At 39.3% G+C, this 22010-nt stretch overlaps 1 protein-coding gene, 2 non-coding genes and 1 pseudogene across 3 annotated transcripts in view; 3 read left to right on the top strand and 1 right to left on the bottom strand.

The window, feature by feature from the left end:
* Positions 1-625: 625 nt before the first annotated feature.
* SLC25A17 (solute carrier family 25 member 17) overlaps positions 626-22010 on the top strand; it is a 41640-nt gene continuing 20255 nt past the window's right edge. The window contains exons 1-2 of the mRNA XM_016205310.2: positions 626-773; positions 19713-19773. Of these exons, the coding sequence (XP_016060796.1) occupies positions 720-773; positions 19713-19773 (115 nt within the window). The 5' untranslated portion in view covers positions 626-719. The remainder of the gene's footprint in view (positions 774-19712; positions 19774-22010) is intronic.
* Positions 9083-9186, bottom strand: LOC148093943 (U6 spliceosomal RNA). The gene has a single exon (XR_015714177.1). It is a non-coding gene; the product is annotated as a U6 spliceosomal RNA (small nuclear RNA).
* On the top strand, positions 11064-14676 carry LOC107531273 (ubiquitin-ribosomal protein eS31 fusion protein pseudogene; annotated as a pseudogene).
* Positions 13495-13629, top strand: LOC148093942 (small nucleolar RNA SNORA48). The gene has a single exon (XR_015714154.1). It is a non-coding gene; the product is annotated as a small nucleolar RNA SNORA48 (small nucleolar RNA).

Raw genomic sequence — 22010 nt, 5'->3', positions numbered from 1 at the left:
TTCCACACCCCAGGATTTTTCAGAGGGGAAAACCTTGCCCAGTTGACAAATACTGGCGAGTGCCCAGCTGGCGGGGCTCGGTGGTTGAGTTGACCTGTGAAACAGGAGGTCACAGTTCCATTCCGTAGGAGGCGTGCAGGAGGGAGCCGGTCAGTGACGCTCATCACTGATGTTTTTCTCTCTCCCTATCCCTTCTCTCTGAAGTCAGTAAAAACATTTTTAAAAACTAGCGAGAAACAAAAATACTAGCAAGAGAAAACACGAGTCCAGTCGCAGAGAAACAGGGAGATTTGAGCCCCCCATCTTGCCAGTCATCAGCTTGTAGAAAAGGGCCATCTAGGCTTTCGTAGTTCCCACTGTTAAGTGAGTAGGTGCTTTGCACAGCTGGCCAGGTTTCGCGAAGCTCTAGGAGGCTGTCCTACCGCTCTGTGTGGGCTCTGAGTGGTGGAGCCAACACGCTGCTCCGCCCCACGCACTTCCCGGGAGCCAATCAGAGCTAAGAGGGCGTTCCTAGGCCCGCCTTTCAGTCTTCCCGCCCTGGCGACTTCCAGCTGGGAGACGGCGCTCCCTACAACCCGGAAGTAGTAGTCCCGGAGGAGGCGGGCCCGAGAGGGTGGAGCTTGTGACGCTTCGCGCCGGGCTCTGGCTCTTGTCTCCTCATTCTGCTGGCCTCGGTTCCTGCGGGAAAAGTGTGGCTAGGTCTGAGGAGAACTGCACCAATGGCTTCCGTGCTGTCCTACGAAAGCTTGGTCCACGCTGTGGCCGGAGCCGTGGTGAGGCGGGGTCTTCACGCCCGGGCCGCTGCGGGGTGTGGGGCTCTCGGGTCACTGCCCGGGATGTGTCTGGGGGATGAGCATGAGAGGGAGGCGTGTGGGTTAGGGACTGGCGTCAACTGCCGTGACTGTGGGGCGGAAAGGAAGGGGGCAGGGCGAGAAGCTGCTGGCAGAATTTGGTGTGAGGGCCAGCGCTCACCCTCTGGCCCTGGCTGCCGCTCTGGCCCCTAGAGTCTCTCTGGGATGTAGACAGCGGTGGTCCCACATACCCCCAGGGCGTCGGGCAGAGGAAAATTGCAGTTTTCTCTGCCTTGTGAAATTTAAAAGCCAGTCTTCCTCCTACTCCCTACACACCCTGCACACAAACTTCGACTCCCTTGGGCCAGAGGAAAACCTAGGTGTGATGCCCTGCAGCTCAGTCACATGCTTTAACTACAACCTATTTTCACACACTTGCTGCAAGCAAGTGGAAGTGCTTACCAAATAGAATATCCCTTGCCAATATTTATTGGTAGAAGATACATTAAAAAAAAAAAAAAAAATCAAGGTCAGAGTTACTTTCTACCACAGGTGTGCTTTCCTGTGAGAGAGAAGCTGGGTTGCTGGGCTTCTGGATGTCTCAGTTCCGCTTGACTCCCCTGCCCCCTTTCCTTGACACTTTCCACTCTTGAGTAACAGCTGCTTCTGGCTCTCATCTTATTTCTCCAACTGCCCTTCCTCATATCCTTCTGTAGCTGTCAACACGCACCTGTAGCAGTTGGAATCAGAGTGACTTCAGAGGAAGATCACTGATCCGCCTCCTTTGAAACTCAGGGAGAACTCATGTCTAAAATTTCCTCTTGGCTAAAATGTGACGTTAGCCAATAAATGTTCTGTGCAGACGAATCAGGGCTGGACCCCCAACTCCATTATTTGTTAGATAGGTGGCCTGTAAACCTCACTTTCCCAATCTGTAAAGTGGGGCTATTGATACTTACCTCACAGAGTTGTTACAAGAATTAGGTGGCACAGTAGTTCATGGCAGTGCCTGAGTCAGGAATCTCGGTTCATTCCTTAAACTGGAAGAGCCTTTCAGCCAGTGTGAAGAGGCTGAGTTGGAAGCTTGCTTGACATGCTCTAGGATGGGTGTGGATGCCTATGTTCCTGGAGTGGAGGGAAAAAGGCAAAGAGGCAAATATGTTTCAGGGGGCCAAATTGTGTGAGACTTTAACTCTGAGTGGGAAAGAGAGCTAGGTAGCTTTTGGAGGTTTAGAGCATTCAGCAACTTGCTGGTTTACATTTTAAACATGATCACCCTGGCTGCTCTGTTCAGAGTGAACTATAAGGCAGCAAGAAAACTGTCAGAGAGATAGTACATCATCTCAGGCAAGCGATGATGATGGCTTGGACCAGGATGGTGGTCGAGAAGGTGGTGAAATGTGATCATTAACCTGGAATATATTTATAAAATAGAGCCACCAGGGTGTGATGGTGGATCAGATATGGGGTGTAACAGAATGAGGGTTGGTTGACTCCCAAGAGTTTTTGGCTTCAGCAACTGGAAGGATGATGTTCCCATTTACTGAGCTGGTGAAGACTTTGACGGAGCAGGTTTTGGGGGAAATGTGAGTTTGGTTTTGGACTTGTTAAATTTGAAATGCCTAAGTGTAGTCATGGGACTAGATGAGATCATCAAGAAAATGAGTGTGGACTGAGAAAAGTCTCAGAGACCAAGCCTTGGAGCACCACCATCAAGAGGGTAGGGAAATGAGGTAGCACCAGCAAAGGAAACTAAGGAAAGCCCGGTAGGGTAGGAGGAAAACTAAGAAACTGGTGCTCTGAAAGTCACATGGAGAGGGGTGTAGACCAGCTGGGCCAGATGCTACTGATGGGTCAGATAAGGTGAGGGCTAAGAGTGAACCATTGGACTTATCAACAGTTTTATCAACATGAAAAATCCAGGGGTTGCTCTCCCAGGAGGGAGAGTGCTGGAGGGCGCTGGGTCCTCTGTCCTAAAGGTTTTAAGGGTGGAGATTTTAGGGGAGGTCCCAGGGGAAGATCTCAATAGAATATTCGGCAGTTTTCCAGGTGTGTCCTTCCAGGGCTGTGATCTCCTCCACTGGATGATTGGCAGGCACCAGGGCAGCTGGTCCTGAGGTCAGCTGTGGCTGGTTTGGTTGCTTTTCTGGGCCTGGAGCTGAAATACAACTGAGGCCCAGATGTTACCTCTAGGGAGGAAATGTCAGAGGGTTCTAACTGCATGATGCACTCCTTTTTCTTCTTAATAAATGCCCCTCAGTCAACACCTTTATCGCGTGCCTTCTAACTGCCATGCGCTGGTCTGGGTGCTAGAAGTAGAGTGGAGAACAAAGTATTTTTCCTCATGAAGTTTGCATTCCGGTGGGGGAGCCAGACAATAGTTGAGTAAACAACAAAAAACACACAATCATTTTAGATAGTGTTAAGCGTTATAAAAGAAAATAAAGGAGGGTTGGCAAACTTTCTGTAAGGAGGCAGGTGGTAAATATTTTAGACTTTGTGTGAGGTCTCTGGCAGCTACTCAGGACTGCCATGATAGTGTGAAAGCAGCCATTAACAGAAACTAAATGAATGGGCAGAGCTGTGTTCCAGTAAAATCCTGTTTACAAAGCTAGGCAGTGGATTTGATTTGGCCCTTTGGCCAGTTGTCTGGCTCTTGCTATAGAGAGTGACTGGAGGACGAGATGATACATTTCTATTTAACCTACAAAGACATTTCCATTTTCCCCTCTTTTTATTGTCTATTTTTCTCTTGTTAAAAGTTCTGCTTGAGATTATACACCCTGAATTTGCTATGGTATTTCTCCCATAAGCTATGTTAGAGTATTCAATAGATAGACTTGTAAGAATAATTTTTTTCTCTTGCTTTCCCTTGGCTCAGTACTGTTCCTAGCACATACCTGAGTGAGAATTTGCGTCCTTTTGTTACTCGTTTGTTTGCTCAAAAGTGGTTCTCAACTCTTTGCAAACCTCTCTATTAAGTAAAGTTAAACCACACAACATGGGCCCTATTTTCTTCTGGTTGCTACCAAAGGTAAAAAATTTCATTACAGTTGGTAAGAAACTTGGCATTGCTTTTAATGGTAATGTGGTGATGGCTCGTGTTTACTTAAACGTCCTGAGTGAGATGTTCAACCAAAGCTTTGAGGTGATTGAGGAGAGTCAGCTTAGCATGGCGGTTAAGAGCACTTGAGCCAGGCAGCCTGGCCTGGAATCTTGGCTGTGCACCTTCCCCAGCTATGTGACTGGTATAAACTCCAAGGCTGCCTGGATTAGTTGCTTCTCCTCCCCAAAGGATTGTTAAATCGTTGTTTAAGATGTCGATTTACAACCTTTTTGAGTTGATGTTTCATGTTTGCTTTTTCACTACTTTCCAAGTTCTGTACTCTCTCACATCAAGTGTGGTATTATGCATACACACACATTTTAAAAATTAAAATAAACAAATGAGTGATTTTGAGTGTTTTGTGGTACACTGTGGGATAACTGCAGACAGTCTCAAGTATTTGAAAACTAGAATTGTACTGTTTCAGGGTAATGCTATATTTCTAACTGATGACTATTATGTATGATACAATCAATGGCCTCATATGTAAATAATTCTCAATTTTGAGTATATTAGATTAGCTTTGAAAGGTAGATTTTATTTATAGAAATGTATATTTGTAATTAAAAGAGATTTTACTATTCTAGAATTTGAAAAGTGAGATTGGTTCAAATTCCCTGGGGGCGGGGTTTAGACACCAAAACAGACTTTGAAATTGTAATACTAATAATTAGTAACTTTCAGGGACTTCTTTTTTCTCTGTTTTTTATTTTTAAATGTTTTTTAATTGGATAATTTATATTTTAAAAGAATTATATTTCATTGAATAAATGCTGACTTAAAAATTCAAATCACAGAAATATGAGGCCTCCTTTCTCCTCCCACTCTGTGACTCAGTCCAAGCATACCTAGCCTTAGAACTATGTAAGAAGGCTTATTCAGAGCACTTTTCTCAACTTGGTATCAGAAGAGAAAATTAGGCCCAATTGTCTGACCCTGTACTTATACACTAAATATTACACTAAGTAAATAAATTTTTATTTATTTTAGAGAGAAAGGAAGGGAGAGGGAAAGGGGGAGGGAGGCAGGGAGGAGGAGGAGAGATTGCTTGGTTGCCTCCCGTATGCACCCAGACCTGGGACAGAACCCACAACCCGGGCATGTGCCCTGACCCAGAATCAAACCAGTGACCTTTTGGTGCACAGGATGACAATCAACTACCTGAGCCACATTGGACTTTTTACCATATACACAAAGTACCTACCTTTTAGAAGTAGAAACTAAGTAGGGGAACTTCCTGATTCACTGTATAAGGACTTCTGGATATAAAGATCAGTGAAAGAGTCCCTGTCCTCAAGAAGCTCTTCTTAAGTACAACGTAGAAGAGTGTACAAGGCCCCTGGTGGTACCAAGGAAGATGAGGTGAGCTTCACGTGCACCTATGAAGGTGATGGGAAGTCCCCCAAGGTTAACATATTTAGACCAGGCCTTTTTCCCCCCCTAATGTTTTTATTGATTTCAGAGAGAGGAAGGGAGAGGGAGAGAGAGATAGAAACATCAATGATGAGTCATTGATTGGCTGCCTCCTTCACACCCCCTCCTGGGGTTGGAGCCTGAAACCTGGGCATGTGCCCTGACTGGCAGTCAAACTGGGATCTCCTGGATCATAGGTTTATGCTCAACTGCTGAGCAACCCTGGCCAGGCTAGACCAGGTCTTGAAGGAAGAGTAGGAATTTATTAGGCAAAATGAAATAGGAAGGCAATAAGAGAATTTTAGACAGGACAAAAAGCATATTAAAAGGCCCTAATGTATAAATCAGCATTCAGGGGATTTCAAGCTAATTCTGACATAGCTGGTGTAAAATGATTGGAGAAAGTAGAAGGATATGAAGTCGGAGTGTCATACTATGCAAAGATATTTGGGTTAAAGTTTATCAGAAACAGTGTTTGTTAAAATGTGGTTATATCTCCCTCATTATCTGTTTTCTCTGTGTTTATATACAAATAAGCATTTACACATAGTTTTTTTGTTTTGTTTTTATAACTGGTATGGAGTTTCATATCCTGGGTTTTGGGGTTTTCTTAGATGTGTTTGTTTCAGAATATAAAGCATTTCCTCATGTATATCATTTAGAGTTGTCTGGTTGAAAGCTGGAGAAACAGTTTGGGTGATTTAACAAAAAGAAAGTTTATTGGCAGGCTCTTTGGGAGCTCTCAGGATCAGTGGGGAGGCTGAAGACTTGAAACAGGAAGGAACCAGCAGACTACAAAGAGATTTCTGAACCAATCACTAGAGAATGAATGTCTGTTGGGCACCGCCACTGGAAACAGTGGATTCTGTCCCTATTTCTTCTTCCCCTACAGCTCCTCTAGCCCCTATTAGCCATGCTCAAGGTCATATGCCCACCCTTAACTGTAACAGGTGGAGGGTGGGCACCTGGATTTACCATCCTCCCAAGATTGCATGTAGTAGGAAGAAGTAAAGGAACTCAGCCCACCCTTGGGAGAAGGGAATGGTGCTGTATGGCCCCAAACAGGTATGTACTATATACTGTCATTAAAAGACTTCCATAAGTTAATTCTCATTCCTCACAGCAACATCAACAGTTAGGTGTTGGTCCCAAAATTACAAAGGAGGAAATTGAGGCTTGGAGTTTTACAGTCACTTATTATACAGTATGTATTATAACTGGGACCCAAACCTTGGTTTGTTTTATTCCAAAGCCCATGCTCTTTCCATTAGATGCTCAGGTGTGTTATCCACTAGGCCTTTTGTTTCATTTGTATATCTGTCTGTATATAGGTGTGATTGTTACATCAAGAGAAAGACTTATATTAATTCTGGATTGGGCAAATAACATATTGTTTTAATATGAAAGCCACAGTAAGTGGCTTTCAATCTTTGTAATTTCATTAGCTCAAGATCTACCACTGAAAATGCATTTTAGTTGCTTTTCTTTTTTTTAAAATAATCCTACCCAATAACGCCATGTACTCTATCAGGAGATGCTGTACATTGATTTCAGTGGTGCTGCTATGACTCGAACAGTTTTGGACTCTTCTTGGAAATTGACATTGGAACTAGCATTGCATCCCCCCCCCCCCCCCCCCCCCGTTTTTCATCCTTGAAGGGTGAAGCATTTTGGAAACGGTCAAATTTGGTGACTTGGTTGGTAGGCCAACCCAAACATCATTATTTGTACTTAAAAGGCATGATTCTCTGCTTCTATATTTATGTGTGTCTGTCTCTGTTATTTCCATAATATTGCACATGCATAGGGAACAAAGTCTTCACCAGGTTTACCCCACTATTTCATTCTGATTCTGTCTGTGGTATTAAATACTTCAGTTCAACTCCATGAGTATTTGTGTTAGCCAAATTAAAAAGTAGACTTTGGATGTTTATTGACTTTTACAGGAGAGACACATCCCAGAAAATGCGTAAACCATCTATGTTTTTGATATATAATCTGATATGTAGATGCTGATATATTATTAAGAAATCTAGGTGTCCGCTATGGGATTATTTACAACAGAAAGAGAGCCAGAAGTGCCCAGGAACTTAGGCTGAAAATGATTTATGTGACTTTGCTTGCCATTTTCCTCTCTAGCTGTCATCTGTCTCTTAGGCTGCCCTATGGTATTGCCAGCTGACTTAAACAAACAAACAAACAAAACCAGCCTGGGCCAGGTGGCTCAGTTGGTTGAAGCATCATCCCATACACCAAAAGGTTGTGGGTTTGATTCCCGGTCAGGGCACATATCTAGGATTTGGGTTTGATCCCTGGTCGGAGCGTGTACTGGAGGCAACTGATTGATATTTCTCTCTCACACTGATGCTTCTCTCTCTCCCTCTCTCTCTAAAATCAATAAAAACATATCCTTGGGTGAGGATTAAAAAAACAAAATAAACAAAAACTGGGTGGTTGGATTTTTTTGCTATTTAGTCATTAAATAATTACTTGTTGGGTTCCTGCCCTTGAGATTTTTATGGTCTAATAACGAAGAAAAAATCCTTAACAACTAAATACAGCACAATGCAATGATTACTAAGAAATAAAATTTTGTGCACAGGATACATGGTACTGTTAGAACCTAGGTGAGAGAGTAGTTCAATTTATCATCATCTCAAATTCACTATGTCTAAGATTGAACTAGTAATTTCTTTTTTATATATATATTTTTAAATTTTATTTTTGTTTAAAATATTAAAGATGTCCCTTTTTCTTCTAAATGACCCGTTCCACCCTGTCCCATCCCCCTCCCCAGTCCCTCTACCCACCATTGCCTGTGTCCTTGAGTTGTGCATATATGCATATAAATTCTTTGGTTACTCTCTCCCCCTCCACCCACCCACCCTCCTCCATCCCTCTGACATTCGTCAGTCTTATCTATGTTTCCATGTCATTGAATCTATTCTGTTCATCAGTTTATTAAGTTCTTTAGATTCCACGTATAAGCGAGATCATGTGATGTTTGTCTTTCTCTGCCTGGCTTATTTCACTTAGCATAATTTTCTCCAGGTCCATCCATACTGTCCCAAAGGGTACAAGACTCTTCTTCTTTACAGCTGCGTAGTATTCCATGGCATGAATGTCCCACAGCTTTTTATCCACTCATCTACTGATGGGCACTTTCCAGATCTAAGCTATTGTAAACTGTGCTGCTGTGAACATCGGGCTACATATATTCTTTCTGATTAATGTTTCAGGATTCTTAGGATACATCCTAGGAGTAGAATCACTGGGTCAAAAGGCAGCTCCATTTTTAATTTTTTGAGGAATCTCCATACTGTTTTCCATAGTGGCTGCACCAGTCTGCACTCCTACCAGCAGTGCACCAGGGTTCCCCTTTCTCCACACCCTCACCAGCACATGTGTGTTTGTTGATTTGTTGATGGTAGCCATTCTGACAGGTGTGAAGTGATACCTCATTGTGGTTTTAATTGGCATCTCTCTGATGATTAGGAATGTTGAACATTTTCTTATGTGTCTCTTGGCCATCTGTGTGTCCTCTTTGGAGAAGTGTCTATTCAAGTCCTTTGCCCATTTCTTAGTTGGGTTGTTTGTCTTCCTCTTGCTGAGTAGTAATATGAGTTCTTTGTACACTTTGGAAATTAGGCCCTTATCAGATGCATCCTTGACAAATATGTTTTCCCAGACCATGGGGTTCCTTTGTATTTTGAGGCTGTTTTCTTTTGCTGTGCAGAAACTTTTTAGTTTGATATAGTCCCGTATGTTTATTAAAAATATGGAATGCTTCACGAATTTGCGTGTCATCCTTGTGCAGGGGCCATGCTAATCTCTGTATCGTTCCAATTTTAGTATATGTGCTGCCGAATGGAGCACTGAACTAGTAATTTCTTAAATCTAGGTCCCTCTTTTGACTTTCCTATTTTTGTCAATGGTATCTTTATTCCTGTGACTTTCTCTTCTCTCTTGTAATCCACATCCAGTAAATCAGCAAGAAATATTGATTCTCCCTGTTACAGTTCCTCTGGCAGATATCCCTTTGTTTTTCAGGCTACTACTCAAACTGATTCAAATACTTACCATTTTTTATCAGATGTACTTTGCTAGAGCAGTGTTTTTATTTGTGGTCTAGTTTTTCTGGTTGGAAGCTCTTGAGGTTATTTGGATAACTCCTTGAATATCTATTGGTGTGTCTTTTAATCAGATACCTGTGTAGAAAGGGCCTAACTTCAGATTTCTGGGGGGTGGGGGAGTTCCTCCCAGGTTTTATCATTTTTCTAATTTTCATATCCAGGGTAAAATGGTTGCTGTTTTATATTTGTTTTGATTTGCTTTTGTTTAGTATTTGTTACTCTACTAAACTTTATAAACTTTTGGGAGGCAGGGGATTAAGTTAGAAATATATTTAAATATACAGGGAATATAGAAGAGTTGTGTTAGATGTTATGGGGTAATAGATTCAAAATATGATATATTACCAACTTGCCCTTATACAAGTTTTCATGAAATAAAAATGAAGTAGAATAAACAGTAAAGGATAAACACATTCATAAATTTTAAATATTTTAATATTATTTAAAATAATTTAATCAATATTTTAATATTTACAATGTAAAATATAACGCAATTTCTGTTTCTAACTAGGGAGCTAATCAAACTTTCTGAAAATTTCCCTTTATAATAAAAACCTGTGTAAAATGTTTTTAAAAAAATAAGTACTCAAAAGCATTAATAAGGTGACAAGAATATAAGGAACTCTCAGACTGGAGAATGGGTAAAGGCAAGACCCAGGGGCAAGGAGAGCAGTGTTTGTTCTGCATAAATTGCTTTACCAGATAAACATGAACTTCATAGATTTGTAGCTTCCAGAGATTCAGGTAAGGTGAGAAAGTCTGTCCAAGATGACTTTCCCAAAGGAGTCCCAAAGGAATATGCTATAAATGTGAATAGGAAATAATCTTACTTCTCCCCAGGAAAATCAGCTATCTCCAACCTTGGCATTGATTTGGGGGGTGGGGGAAGGTAAGGTGGGGAGTGGATCACCAGTGAGATTTTGAAACCACAAGCCCTCCCTTAGGTTGTAGCCCAAATTCCCAGTACTTGCATGATTTGAAAACCTAAAGCCAGTAATTTAACTTAGAATGATTCCAGGGTGGTGGAGCCCCAAAGTGCCTGACAGATATTCTTTCTAGAGGTACTTATCTTCACGAGGTCTAAAAGAATGCCCCCAAATAAAATTCTAAGGTAAATGACCAGTTCAATCCAACTAAGTAAACTCAGAGAAGCAAGGCATTGTGAACAAGAAGTGTAGACAACAGCAACAATCAGAAAACGGAATGTTTAGTCACAGTCTTAAAAAGCTATTTAGTGCCCTGGCCAGGTGGCTTAGTTGGTTGGAGTGTCGTTCTGTATACCAAAAAGTTGCGAGTTTGATTCCTGGTCAGGGCACATACCTAGGTTTCAGGTTTGAACCTTGGTTGGGCACATACAGGAGGCAACTGATCGATGTTTCTCTATCACATCAATATATTTCTCTCCCTCTCTCTCTAAAGTCAATTAAAAATATCCTCGAGTGAGGATTAGGGAAAAAAAGCTATTTAGTATATATAAGAAAATAAAAGAAAGGCTAGAAAATATGTACAAGGAACAAGAACCTAAGATTGGGTGAACAGATTTGAAAATTGACCAAATAGAATATTGAGAAATGAAAAGTAAAATAACTGAAAATTTAAATGGATACCTGGTAGTTAATTTAAGCAAAAATCTTAACTGAGGAGGGTGGGACAAGAAGCAGGTCTAAATTCTCACACTCCATAATAAAAGGTAAATAATGTCTACAATGGATGGAATCAAAAGATATCAGGATTTTAAAAAATTACATGGAGGTGTGTCAATTCCAAAAGAAATTCTAAAAGACCTTAAAATACTTGCATCTGGGAAGGAAGATTGGGTAAAATGGAGAGGCGTGGGCAGAAAATACTAAATTTTGTCACTTATATTAATTGACTTTTTAAACTATGTGCATGCTTTGCTTTGATCAAATAAAATGTAAAACTAAAATATTTTAATGTGTAGCTATGAATTGATAATTGTTGAAGCTGATTGATAGGTTCAAATTCAAGCACAGGTCTCTCAACATACACAGGTAAAGATAGGATTAGTGAGCTAAAGTATAACTGACACCTGATTCTAATTTGCAGTGATTGTAGTCAGGAAACCATGGAAATTTTTCTTCATTTTGCTGAGAGAATAATTTACTACCTATAATGCCATATCCAGTGATAATCTTCAAAACATAGGTGAAATAGAGACATTTTTAGACCATCAAAAACATTTTGCCACAGGAAGGATTCTCACTAGAAGAAATTCTAAAGGATGTTCTTTGTTTAAAAGGTGAGTGATCCCAGATGGAAGGTAAGCGAAGGAAGACTGAAGAGCAGAAAAAGTTGTAAATATTGTATGTTGCTAAATCTCAACAAACAATAACTATCGAATAATAGCCTTCTATCCCAATCCTCCATCTGGGGTGGAACCACCACCAAGATGCAGATTTTCATGAAAACTCTTACAGAGAAGACCATCACTCTTGAGATTGAACCCTCAGGTACAATAGAAAATGTAAAGGCCAAGATCCAGGATAAGGAAGGAATTCCTCCTGATCAGCAAAGACTGATTTTTGCTGGCGAGTAACTAGAAGATGAACGTACTTTGTCTGGCTACAGCATTCAAAAGGAGTCCACTCTTCATCTTGTGTTGAGACTTCGTAGTGGTGCTAAGAAAAGGAGGAGGTCTTACACCACTCCCAGGACGAATAAGCATAATAGAAAGAAGGTGACGCTGGCTGCCCTTAAGTACTACAAAGTGGACAAGAGTGGCAAAATCAGTCGCCTTTGTCGGGAGTGCCCTTTAGATGAATGTGGTGCTGGAGTTTTTGTGGCCAGCCACTTTCACTTTGACAGACATTGTTGTGACAGATGTTGCCTGATCTATTATTGCTTTAGCAAACCGGAAGACAAGTAATTGCATATAGGTTAATAAAAGTCATGAACAACAATGACAGATTATCAAATAATATTATTTTGTGGATATTAAAAAGAAATAAAAGAAGTTAGAATTAAAATACATGATAACAGTAGCATGAAGGGTAAAGGAAATGAATTAAATTTAAATTTGTATTTGGGAGGAAGATAAACATATTAAAAATTTTTAGAATCAGTGAGCTGGGAGTGTATGCTATAATCACTCAAAAGCCTGTAAAAGGATAGAAACAATATATATATAAACTTCCAGAGAAAAAAATCAATTAGAAAAAAACTCTAGTCAAATAGGAAGCAAGAAAGGGCAGAAAAAGCACGCAGAGCATGTATGACAGATAGCACAAAATAAGATGGCTGCTAAAAATCCAAATAAATGTTAATTAAATGCTTTGGTTAAAATGCTAGATTGGTTTTAAAAAGGGGAAAATGCTACTTATAAAGATACAGCTAAAAGATATGGATACTGAGTGTTTGAAAATAAAAATGTGAAAAAAGACACACCAAACTAATACTAACCAAAGAAAGCTGATAAAACTGTTAACATCAAATAAAATAGACTTTATAGTAGTGTCATTACTGGGCATCAAGAGGATGACATCATTGAGGAAAAGGCTCAGTATCTGAGGAAAATAAGTAATTTTATGTTTGTGTTTTTCTAAATGTTTAAAGGAGAAATTAGCAAAACTTTAAGAAGAAATATACCAGTCTGGCATCAAAATGGAAGGTTTGATATATCTCAGTAATTGATAGAACAAGCAGGGGGGAAAACCAAGAATTTAAAGGATGGAATAATGTATGTAGCAAACTTGACCTAATAGACATATACAGAACATTGTACCCAACAACTGCAGAATACATTCTTTTCAAGCCAGACATGGAAAAGTTATAAAAACTGAACGTTTACCAGGCTGTAAAGCAAAACTTAAACTTTGAAAAAGTTTTGAAATAGTACAGAATGAGTTGTTGCATCATAATGCAATCAAGCCAACAACGAATAACAAAAAGATAAATAAAAAACCCAAACGCATATATACTTGGAAATTAAGAAACATTTCTGAATGATCTATGGGTTAAAGAAGAAATCATAATGGAAATAAGAATTTACAACTGAATGATAGCACAGATAGGGCATATTAAAATTTGTAGGTGTCCCTGACCTGGGTAGAGTTGTACCCAGTTTGGTGGGTTTTGTGTTATATCAGCCAGGGACAAAGTAACTCCTTGTTTATCCCAGGTTGGCTTTGGTCTGTGCACATGTCTGGTTCATGCCCTGGACACACTGGCGTTGTGGGGGAGAAGCAAACTTGTAGGTACATTGAAAATTACAAATCATCTTTGAAAAAATTAAAGACCTGAATAAATGGAAAGACATCCATGTTCATGGATTGGAAGACAAATGTTAAGATGACACTACTCTCCAAATGGATCTACAGATTCAGTACAATCTCTCTCAAAATTCCGGTTTGGTTTTTTTGCAGAAATTGATTTAAGAAATTGATAAAATTCATATGAAAAATGCAAAGAACTCAGAATAGCCAAAACAATTGTGAAAAAGAAGAACAAAGTTGGAGGATTAAGATTTCCCAATTTCAAAACTTAGTACAGAGCTACAGTAATCAAGAGAGTGTGGTACTAGCATAAGGATAGACAGATTAACAGACTAGAATTCAAGAGTCCAAAAAATCTTTCAATTTGTGTTCAATTGACTTTTGGCAAGGATGCCAAAACACACCAGTAGGGGAAGAAAATAGTCCTTTTAATAAATGGTGCAGGGACAACTGGATTTCTACATGCAAAAGAATGAAGCTTGACTCCTACTTCATACCGTATACAAAAAGTAACTAAAAATGAACCACAGATCTAAATGTGAAAGCTGGAAGTACAGAACTCTTAGATGAAAACAGGCATAAATATTTATTACCTTGGATTAGACAATGGTTTCTTAGATATGATACCAAAAGCACAAGTAATAACATATATGTAAATTGGACTTCTACCAAATTAAAACCTTTGTGCTTCAAAGACCTTTCAAGAACGTGAAGACAGGCCTTGACTGGGTAACTCAGTTGGTTAAAGCATCATCCCAATACACCAAGGATGGGGTCTCGATCCCCAGTCAAGGCATATACAAGAATCAACCAATGATTGCATAAATAAGTGAAACAACAAGCCCTGGCCAGTGTGATTCAGTTGGTTGGAGTGTTGTCCTGTACACCAAGAGGTGGTGGATTCAATCCCCGGTCAGGGCACATGCAGGAGGCAACCAATCGATGTTTCTCTCTCCCTTCCTCAATCTAAAATCAATAAAAAATAATAAGTGGAACAACAAATGGATGTTTCTCTCTCTTCCTCTCTAAAACTAATCAGTAAAAAAGATACACAAGTAGCCAATAGATACATGAAAAGATGCTTGACAGCATTAGTCATCAAGGAAATGAAAATAAAACTACAGTGAGATACCATTTCACACCCTCTATGATATCTGTAATTAAAAGAACGGATAATAAGTGTTGCAAAGATGCTGAGAAATTAGAGTCCTCATATTTTGCATGTGGGAATATAGAATTGTGCACCCACTGTGGAAAACCTTTTGGTAGTTCCTCAAAATGTTAAACATAGAGTTACCAATACAATCCAGCAATTGCACTCTGAGAGAATTGGAAACATATCCATGCAAAAACTTACACAAGGATGTTCATAGTAGCATTCATAAAGCCAAAAAGTGGAAACAAGTTCATCAACTGATGAATGGATAAACAAAATGTGATGTATCTAGAATATTTTTCAACTATAATACAGAATGAAGTTCTGATTCCACAACATGGGTGAGTCTTGAAAGAAGCCAGTCACAAAAGTTCATGTATTTGATTTCATTTATATGAAATGTTCAGAATAGGCAAAATAGAGACAGAAAATAGATTATTGTTTTCCAGGGTGCAGGAGGAGGAGAGAATGGGGAATGACTGCTAATGGGTATGGGTTTCCTTTTGAGGTAATAAAAATGTTGTGGAGTTACATTTTGATGATGGCCACACAGCTTGTGGATATATTAAAAACTACCGAATTGTAAAGAAAAGAAAAACTTGTCAGATACAGCTAAAATACCTAGAGGAAAATGTATTGCCTTTAAGTCATATTTGGAAACGAAGAAAGACTTAAAAGTAATGAGAAGCATCCATCTCAAGAAGTTACGTAAGAATATCAAAATAAATCCAAAAAGGGGAAAAAGGAAGGCAATAAAGATAAGAGAAGAAATTAATGAAATAGAAAATATAAACACAAAATGTCCTGGCATGTCATATATTTTTGAGAATAAAAATTTGATTATGAAAATAAAAACTATACATTCACATATTGTTGGTGAAATAATTATCCCACTCATCCCTAACAAACAGAATCCGTTAAGTCATGGTACTGTCATTGTTGTCATTAAGGTAAGGAAATATGCGATATTCTAATGACTTCCAAATCTTCATATTTATCCCAGAATCTCTGGAACTCCAGACTGATAATCTGGTTACCTCCTGGACATCAAGTAGAAGTCTTTGATATGCTTAAATTTTAGCTAATTCAAACCCAAATTCAGTATCTCTTGCTCCAGAATTGCTCCCCCTGCAGTGTTTACCATCTCAGTTAATGACAATACTGTTACCCTGGTTCTTTAAGCCAGAAACCTAAGAGTGGTCCTTAAAGTTCCTCTTCTCCCTCTTCCCACATCTGTTCAAATCGGTCACTAGAATGGTCCTTAATATACTTAGCAAAAGCCTTTGACTTGACCCCCTCACCCCTAGAGGCTTTCATCCCACTCTTGATTTTGCTCGCTGTATTTTAATGATACGAGCTTCTGAATGTCCAGAATGGCAGTTCACTTCCATCCAGACTTGTGCTTGCTTCCCCTTTAGCATCCTATTGGATGTTCTTTATTAGCTATGTAGTACCCATCATTAAAAAAATGCCTCTAATAAATGATTCTCTCTAAGGTGTCAATTCTAGGCTATATTTATTCTTCATAGAGTTACTTACCTTTTAAAGAGTTTCCTGGAGAGGACAGTGGCCAACCCAGAGGTAGTATGAAGTTTTCAACATTGTATATCACACTAGTGTGATACCATCAGCTGAAAGGTATAGTAGAAGCGATGTGTTAAATACTCTTAAAAATTACTGTGGACCCTGAACAGCTTTTGTTTATGTGATTATAACTCAGTATCCATTGAGAAATCATCAAGACATTTATTCATTAAAAACATGAAACCTATTACATGCTAACATTTAACTTTTTAAAACTATCATTTAAAAAAAAAAGAATGGCGTTTTATATTTTTGTAAAACCTCTCTTTGACATAACAGAAGACAGCTGGATCCTTTTATCTGCTTCTACATTCAGTCTGTTGTAATATTACACATCATGTAGCCTCTGGAAAACTTTATTACACACTGAGAAAATGAGAAAGAAACAGGTAAATAATGCCGTAGCATTCTTATGAAAGAAATTTTGATCCTGCAAACCCCTGGAAAGGGTTTGGGGACTTCCAAGGATGTCCATACTGTACTTTGAGAATGCCTAGGCTACATTACTCTCTTGTATTCTGAGGTCTTTAAAAAAAATTTGCTTTTTCTCCACTTCAAAACTAAAACATACTTATTGTTAACCCTTAATTGTTTTCCCTCCCAGTATAATCACTGTTAAGTATTTCTTGTTTGATTTTCTAAGATTTGTGTATGTGTGTTTTTGTTGTGTACACTTTTATATGTGGGAGAAAGAGTAAAGGTTAAAAGTCATTTATATCTTGATTTGAAAAAAGGTAGAGAACTGAGGTAGAACAGTGAACAGTAGTACTCGGAGTCCGAGGGATTCTAAGTCCATCTCTGCCGCTCTGGCTTCAGGCAGACCTCTTAGCTAACCCTGGCCCAGACTCCTCAGTTCTCAGGTGAAGGGACTCCACTGCTAGGTGATCTCTAAAGGCTTTCCCAGCTCCAGGTACCAGTGCAGTGTAGGAACTAATTTATTTTTCCAACACTGAATGGTTAAATGCCGGAGGGAGATGGTAGAATGTTAAGTCTGAAAATGTTTTGGTAAGATACAAGAAGGTTTTTCTCTGGAAATTGATTCTTTTAAATTTTAATAATTGTCAGCAATATAACTCCCACTCAGATAGGATTCTGTGGGACTCAAAACAATGGATTTATTTTTATGCCTCTCTAGCAGAACAGTATTATACATTGTGGTTATCTTCTTGGCATTTTGTGCCTTCTAATTTTATGTAAGGGAACATACAGTCCTAGAGAGAGAAAAAACCTGATTATTTATGTAAAGAGGAACTTAATTCAAATTCTGAAAAATCATGTGCTTATGTAGCTTAGCATAAGACTCGCATATATAATATTTTCCTTCTGGTAACTGCTGCTTGTGAAAACAGTCATCTGTGTGTTTGCTTGGCAAGGAGACAAATATAGCAAGTCCCCAGTGTACAGAATAGCTATGTTTCAAATTTACCTTTAGCATTTGGAATACATTTCCCTGTGGATATTAAGTCTACTTGTAGGTGCATACAGCCAAACATTCATTAACAATTTCAGGGCGTATGCTTTGCCATGCTCTGCTGGGTTTTCGGACTAGTCCACAAAAAATATTTGACACATAAAATAGGCCCCATATTAGTACCTTTTTAAAGTGCTAGCTTTTCATTCTGTATCAGTAATTTTTTAAAAAAGTTTTAATTACAGCAGTGGTTAAGAGTAGGCTCTGGAGCCAGGCTGCCTTTGTTCAAATACTGATCTGTCCCTGGCAAGGTATATGACATTAGACAAGCTGCAAAACCTTAGCATGTTTCCTCGTCTGTAAAGTGGAAAGAATATGGTACCTAACTCATTAGATTGTTGTGAAGATTAAATGCTTTTTAGTAAAATTCATGTGTAATTCACATAACAAAATTAACTATTTTAAAGTGTACAGTTCAGTGGTACTGAGTACATTCACAATGTGTAACTCTTACCTCTGTCTCACTTCAGGCATTTTGAATGGATAAACAAAATGTGGTGTCTGCACATAGTGGACTGTTACTCAGCCACATAAAGAAATGAAGAACTGACACACGGTACAAGGTGGATAATAAACCTTGAAAACATGCTAAGCGAAAGAAGCCAGACCCAAGAGGTCACATGTTACATAACTTTTTATGTGAAATATCCAGAATAGATACATCTATAGAGACAGCAAGCGGATTAGTGGCTGTCAGGGTTGAGTGAAGGGGGAAGTGGGGTGTGCCTGCTTAATGGGTACAGAGTTTTCTTTTGAGGTGATGAAAATATTTTGGAACATGACAGAGGTGGTGGTTGCACAACACTGAATGTACTGAATGTCGCTAAATGGTATACTTCAAAATGGTTAATTTTATGTATGTGAATTTCACTTCAATTTAAAAATAATGGAGTCTTTTAAGCATTTAGACTGACAGAAGATTCTCAGGCAACCAGAGCTGAAGAGCCTGTGGGTTTCTATGCTTAACACTATGGGTTTCTACTCTTCTTTCAGGCCTCAGTGGATTTCCCTTACTTTCCCGTGAGTTCAGCTAAGGATTTAAAGGGTGTTTGTTGTATTTCTTTTTACATTTTTAATATTTTATTAAACAGTGGTAGGTATTTTGTAGCACATTGTCTAGGTCACATATTGCTAGAAATGGAAGCCCCCTTTTCACCCTTAAATTTTCTTTTTTAATCCTCACCGGAGGATATGTTTTCCGTTGATTCTAGAGAGAGATGAAGGGAGAGGGAGAGAAAGAAAAGTCAATGATGAGAGAGAATCATCAGTCGGCTGCCTCCTGCATGCCCCCTCCAGGGGATCGAGCCCAAAACCTGGGAATGTACCCTGACCAGGAATCGAATTGTGACCTCCTAGTTCATAGGTCAGTGCTCAACCACTGAGCCACACCGGCTGGGCTGTGGTGAATATCTTGACTGAGCATGGAGGGTAGAAGTAGTTATCTCTATGATTACTGGATATTTTGGTTTCAGAGCATCGGAGCAGCAACTGACCTGTGAAAGGTTAAAAATCCATTTACCTGCTATCTTCGACATGTGTCCTAGGTTCCAAACCCCTAAGATTGATTTTCATCTCTAGGGACCCACTACATTTTTTTTCAATATCAGTGAGAAAAAATATTTCTTCCAGAAAATGTAGTACTTCTGTTTAAATACATAATTATAGAAGTTTGAACAGTAATAATCCCAATAGGTTAAAATGTTGCATGCATTTGTTTGCTGAAAACCTGATTTGACCCATCGTTAACAGTGAACTTTTGTTGGTTTAAAAGTTGTGGCTCATTGTCTTGTGATGTGTAATGACTAAAGGCTTTTCAAACTTTTTAGGGCAGCGTGACAGCAATGACAGTGTTTTTTCCTTTGGATACAGCTCGACTTCGACTTCAAGGTGAGTTTCTTTTGTAGTCAACATATTCCTGTTCATTTGATGTCAGGAGGCAAACCTATTTCTCTAGAAAGTTCTAAATTAGCATAAGGATATTCTGTTTCATTAAAGATCTGTTGTCCATTTTCACTCCTTTAAATACTCATCATCATTGCTATTTCCTAATTAATAGAGAGGCATTCATGGATGAGTCATAGCCTCAGCCATTTTCTATTCCGAGATAAACCAAGTGGGCTGTCACTAATAAGTTTTGAATCATTGCCATTCTTTGTGATGAATAATATGACTTTTAAAAGGCACAGTGGAGAGTTTTTGCTGGGGGTAGATTTTCTCAAAAGAGAAGAAAAAGTAGGAAACATAGAGGAGCCAAATACCCACTGTCTTTGCTCATGTAGGCATGCACTCCTAGTTTGCCTCTTGCTTTATAGGATTGTGCAACTCTCTATAACTCCTGCTTGTTTTCTTGTCAATATTTCTCAACTTGAAATTATAAACCTATGCTAAAATGTACATGAAAAGACAAGAGTAAGTTGAGCTTTGAATAAACGAATTCCTATGTTAAAACCCTTCATTACTGCTATCTTTTATTTATTTTTTCTTAAATTTTTATTTATTGATTTCAAATAGAGGAAGGGGGAGAGAAAGAAACATCAATGTGTTGTTCCACTTACTTATGTATTCATTGGTTGCTTCTTGTATGTGCCCTGACCTGGGATCGAACCTGTAACTTTGATGTATCGGGACAATGCTCTAACCAACTGAGCTATCTGGTCAGAGCCCTGTCATTTATTTATTTATTTTTTGAGATTTTCTATTGATTTGTAGAGAGCGGGGAAGGGAGAGGGAGAGAGAAAGAAAAACGTTGATGTGAGAGAGAAACATCAATCGGCTGTGGATCAAGCCTGAAACCTGGGCACGTGCCCTGACCAGGAATCGAACTGGCAACCTTTGGGTGCATGGGACGATGCCTAACCAACTGAGCCACACCAGCCAGGGCTCATGACTACTATTATTTTGCTTATTTGTTTGTTTTGTTGTTAATTCTCACTTGAGGATATTTTTTCCATTTAATTTTAGAGAGGGAGGGAGAGAGGGAGGGAGGAAGAGAGAGAGAGACAGGGACATTGATGTGAGAGAGACACATTGATTGGTTGCCTCCCCATGTGCCCTGACCAGGGTGGGGGATTGAACCTGCAACCCAGGTACTTGCCCTGGACCAGGAATCGAACTGTGACTGGTTGGTGCTCAGGTTGACCTCTAACCACTGAGCAACACCAGCCAGAGCATGACTTTTTAAAATTAACTTTATTTTTTAATTTTATTTGTTTTATTTTTTTCCTCCTTTCCTTTTGTTTTTATTATTTTATTTTATTTTTATTTTTAATTTTTTTTTGGTTTAAAATATTACAGATGTCCCTTTTTCTCCCTAATGACCCATTCCACCCCGTCCCATCCCCCTCCCCAGTCCCTCTCCACACCATAGTCCATGTCCTTGGGTTGTACATATATGCATATAAATTCTTTGGTTACTCTCTCCCCCTCCACCCACCCACCCTCCTCCATCCCTCTGACATTTGTCAGTCTCATCTATGCTTCCATGTCATTGAATCTATTCTGTTCATCAGTTTATTAAGTTCTTTAGATTCCACATATAAGCGAGATTATGTGATGTTTGTCTTTCTCTGCCTGGCTTATTTCACTTAGCATAATTTTCTCCAGGTCCATCCATACTGTCCCAAAGGGTACAAGACTCTTCTTCTTTACAGCTGCGTAGTATTCCATGGTGTAAATGTCCCACAGCTTTTTTATCCACTCATCTACTGATGGGCACTTTCCAGATCTAAGCTATTGTAAACTGTGCTGCTATGAACATCGGGCTACATATATTCTTTCTGATTAATGTTTCAGGATTCTTAGGATACATCCTAGGAGTAGAATCACTGGGTCAAAAGGCAGCTCCATTTTTAATTTTTTGAGGAACCTCCATACTGTTTTCCATAGTGGCTGCACCAGTCTGCAGTCCCACCAGCAGTGCACCAGGATTCCCCTTTCTCCACACCCTCACCAGCACATGTGTGTTTGTTGATTTGTTGATGGAGCCCTTCTGACAGGTGCGAAGTGATACCTCATTGTGGTTTTAATTGGCATCTCTCTGATGATTAGGGATGTTGAGCAATTTCTCATGTGTCTCTTGGCCATCCGTATGTCCTCTTTGGAGAAGTGTCTATTCAGATCCTTTG

The sequence above is a fragment of the Miniopterus natalensis genome, chromosome 2, assembly GCF_054644295.1.
Source record: "Miniopterus natalensis isolate mMinNat1 chromosome 2, mMinNat1.hap1, whole genome shotgun sequence".
NCBI classification, from domain to species: domain Eukaryota; kingdom Metazoa; phylum Chordata; class Mammalia; order Chiroptera; family Miniopteridae; genus Miniopterus; species Miniopterus natalensis.
Note: the sequence above shows the minus strand (reverse complement) of the source record. Positions and strands in the feature narration are given on the sequence as shown.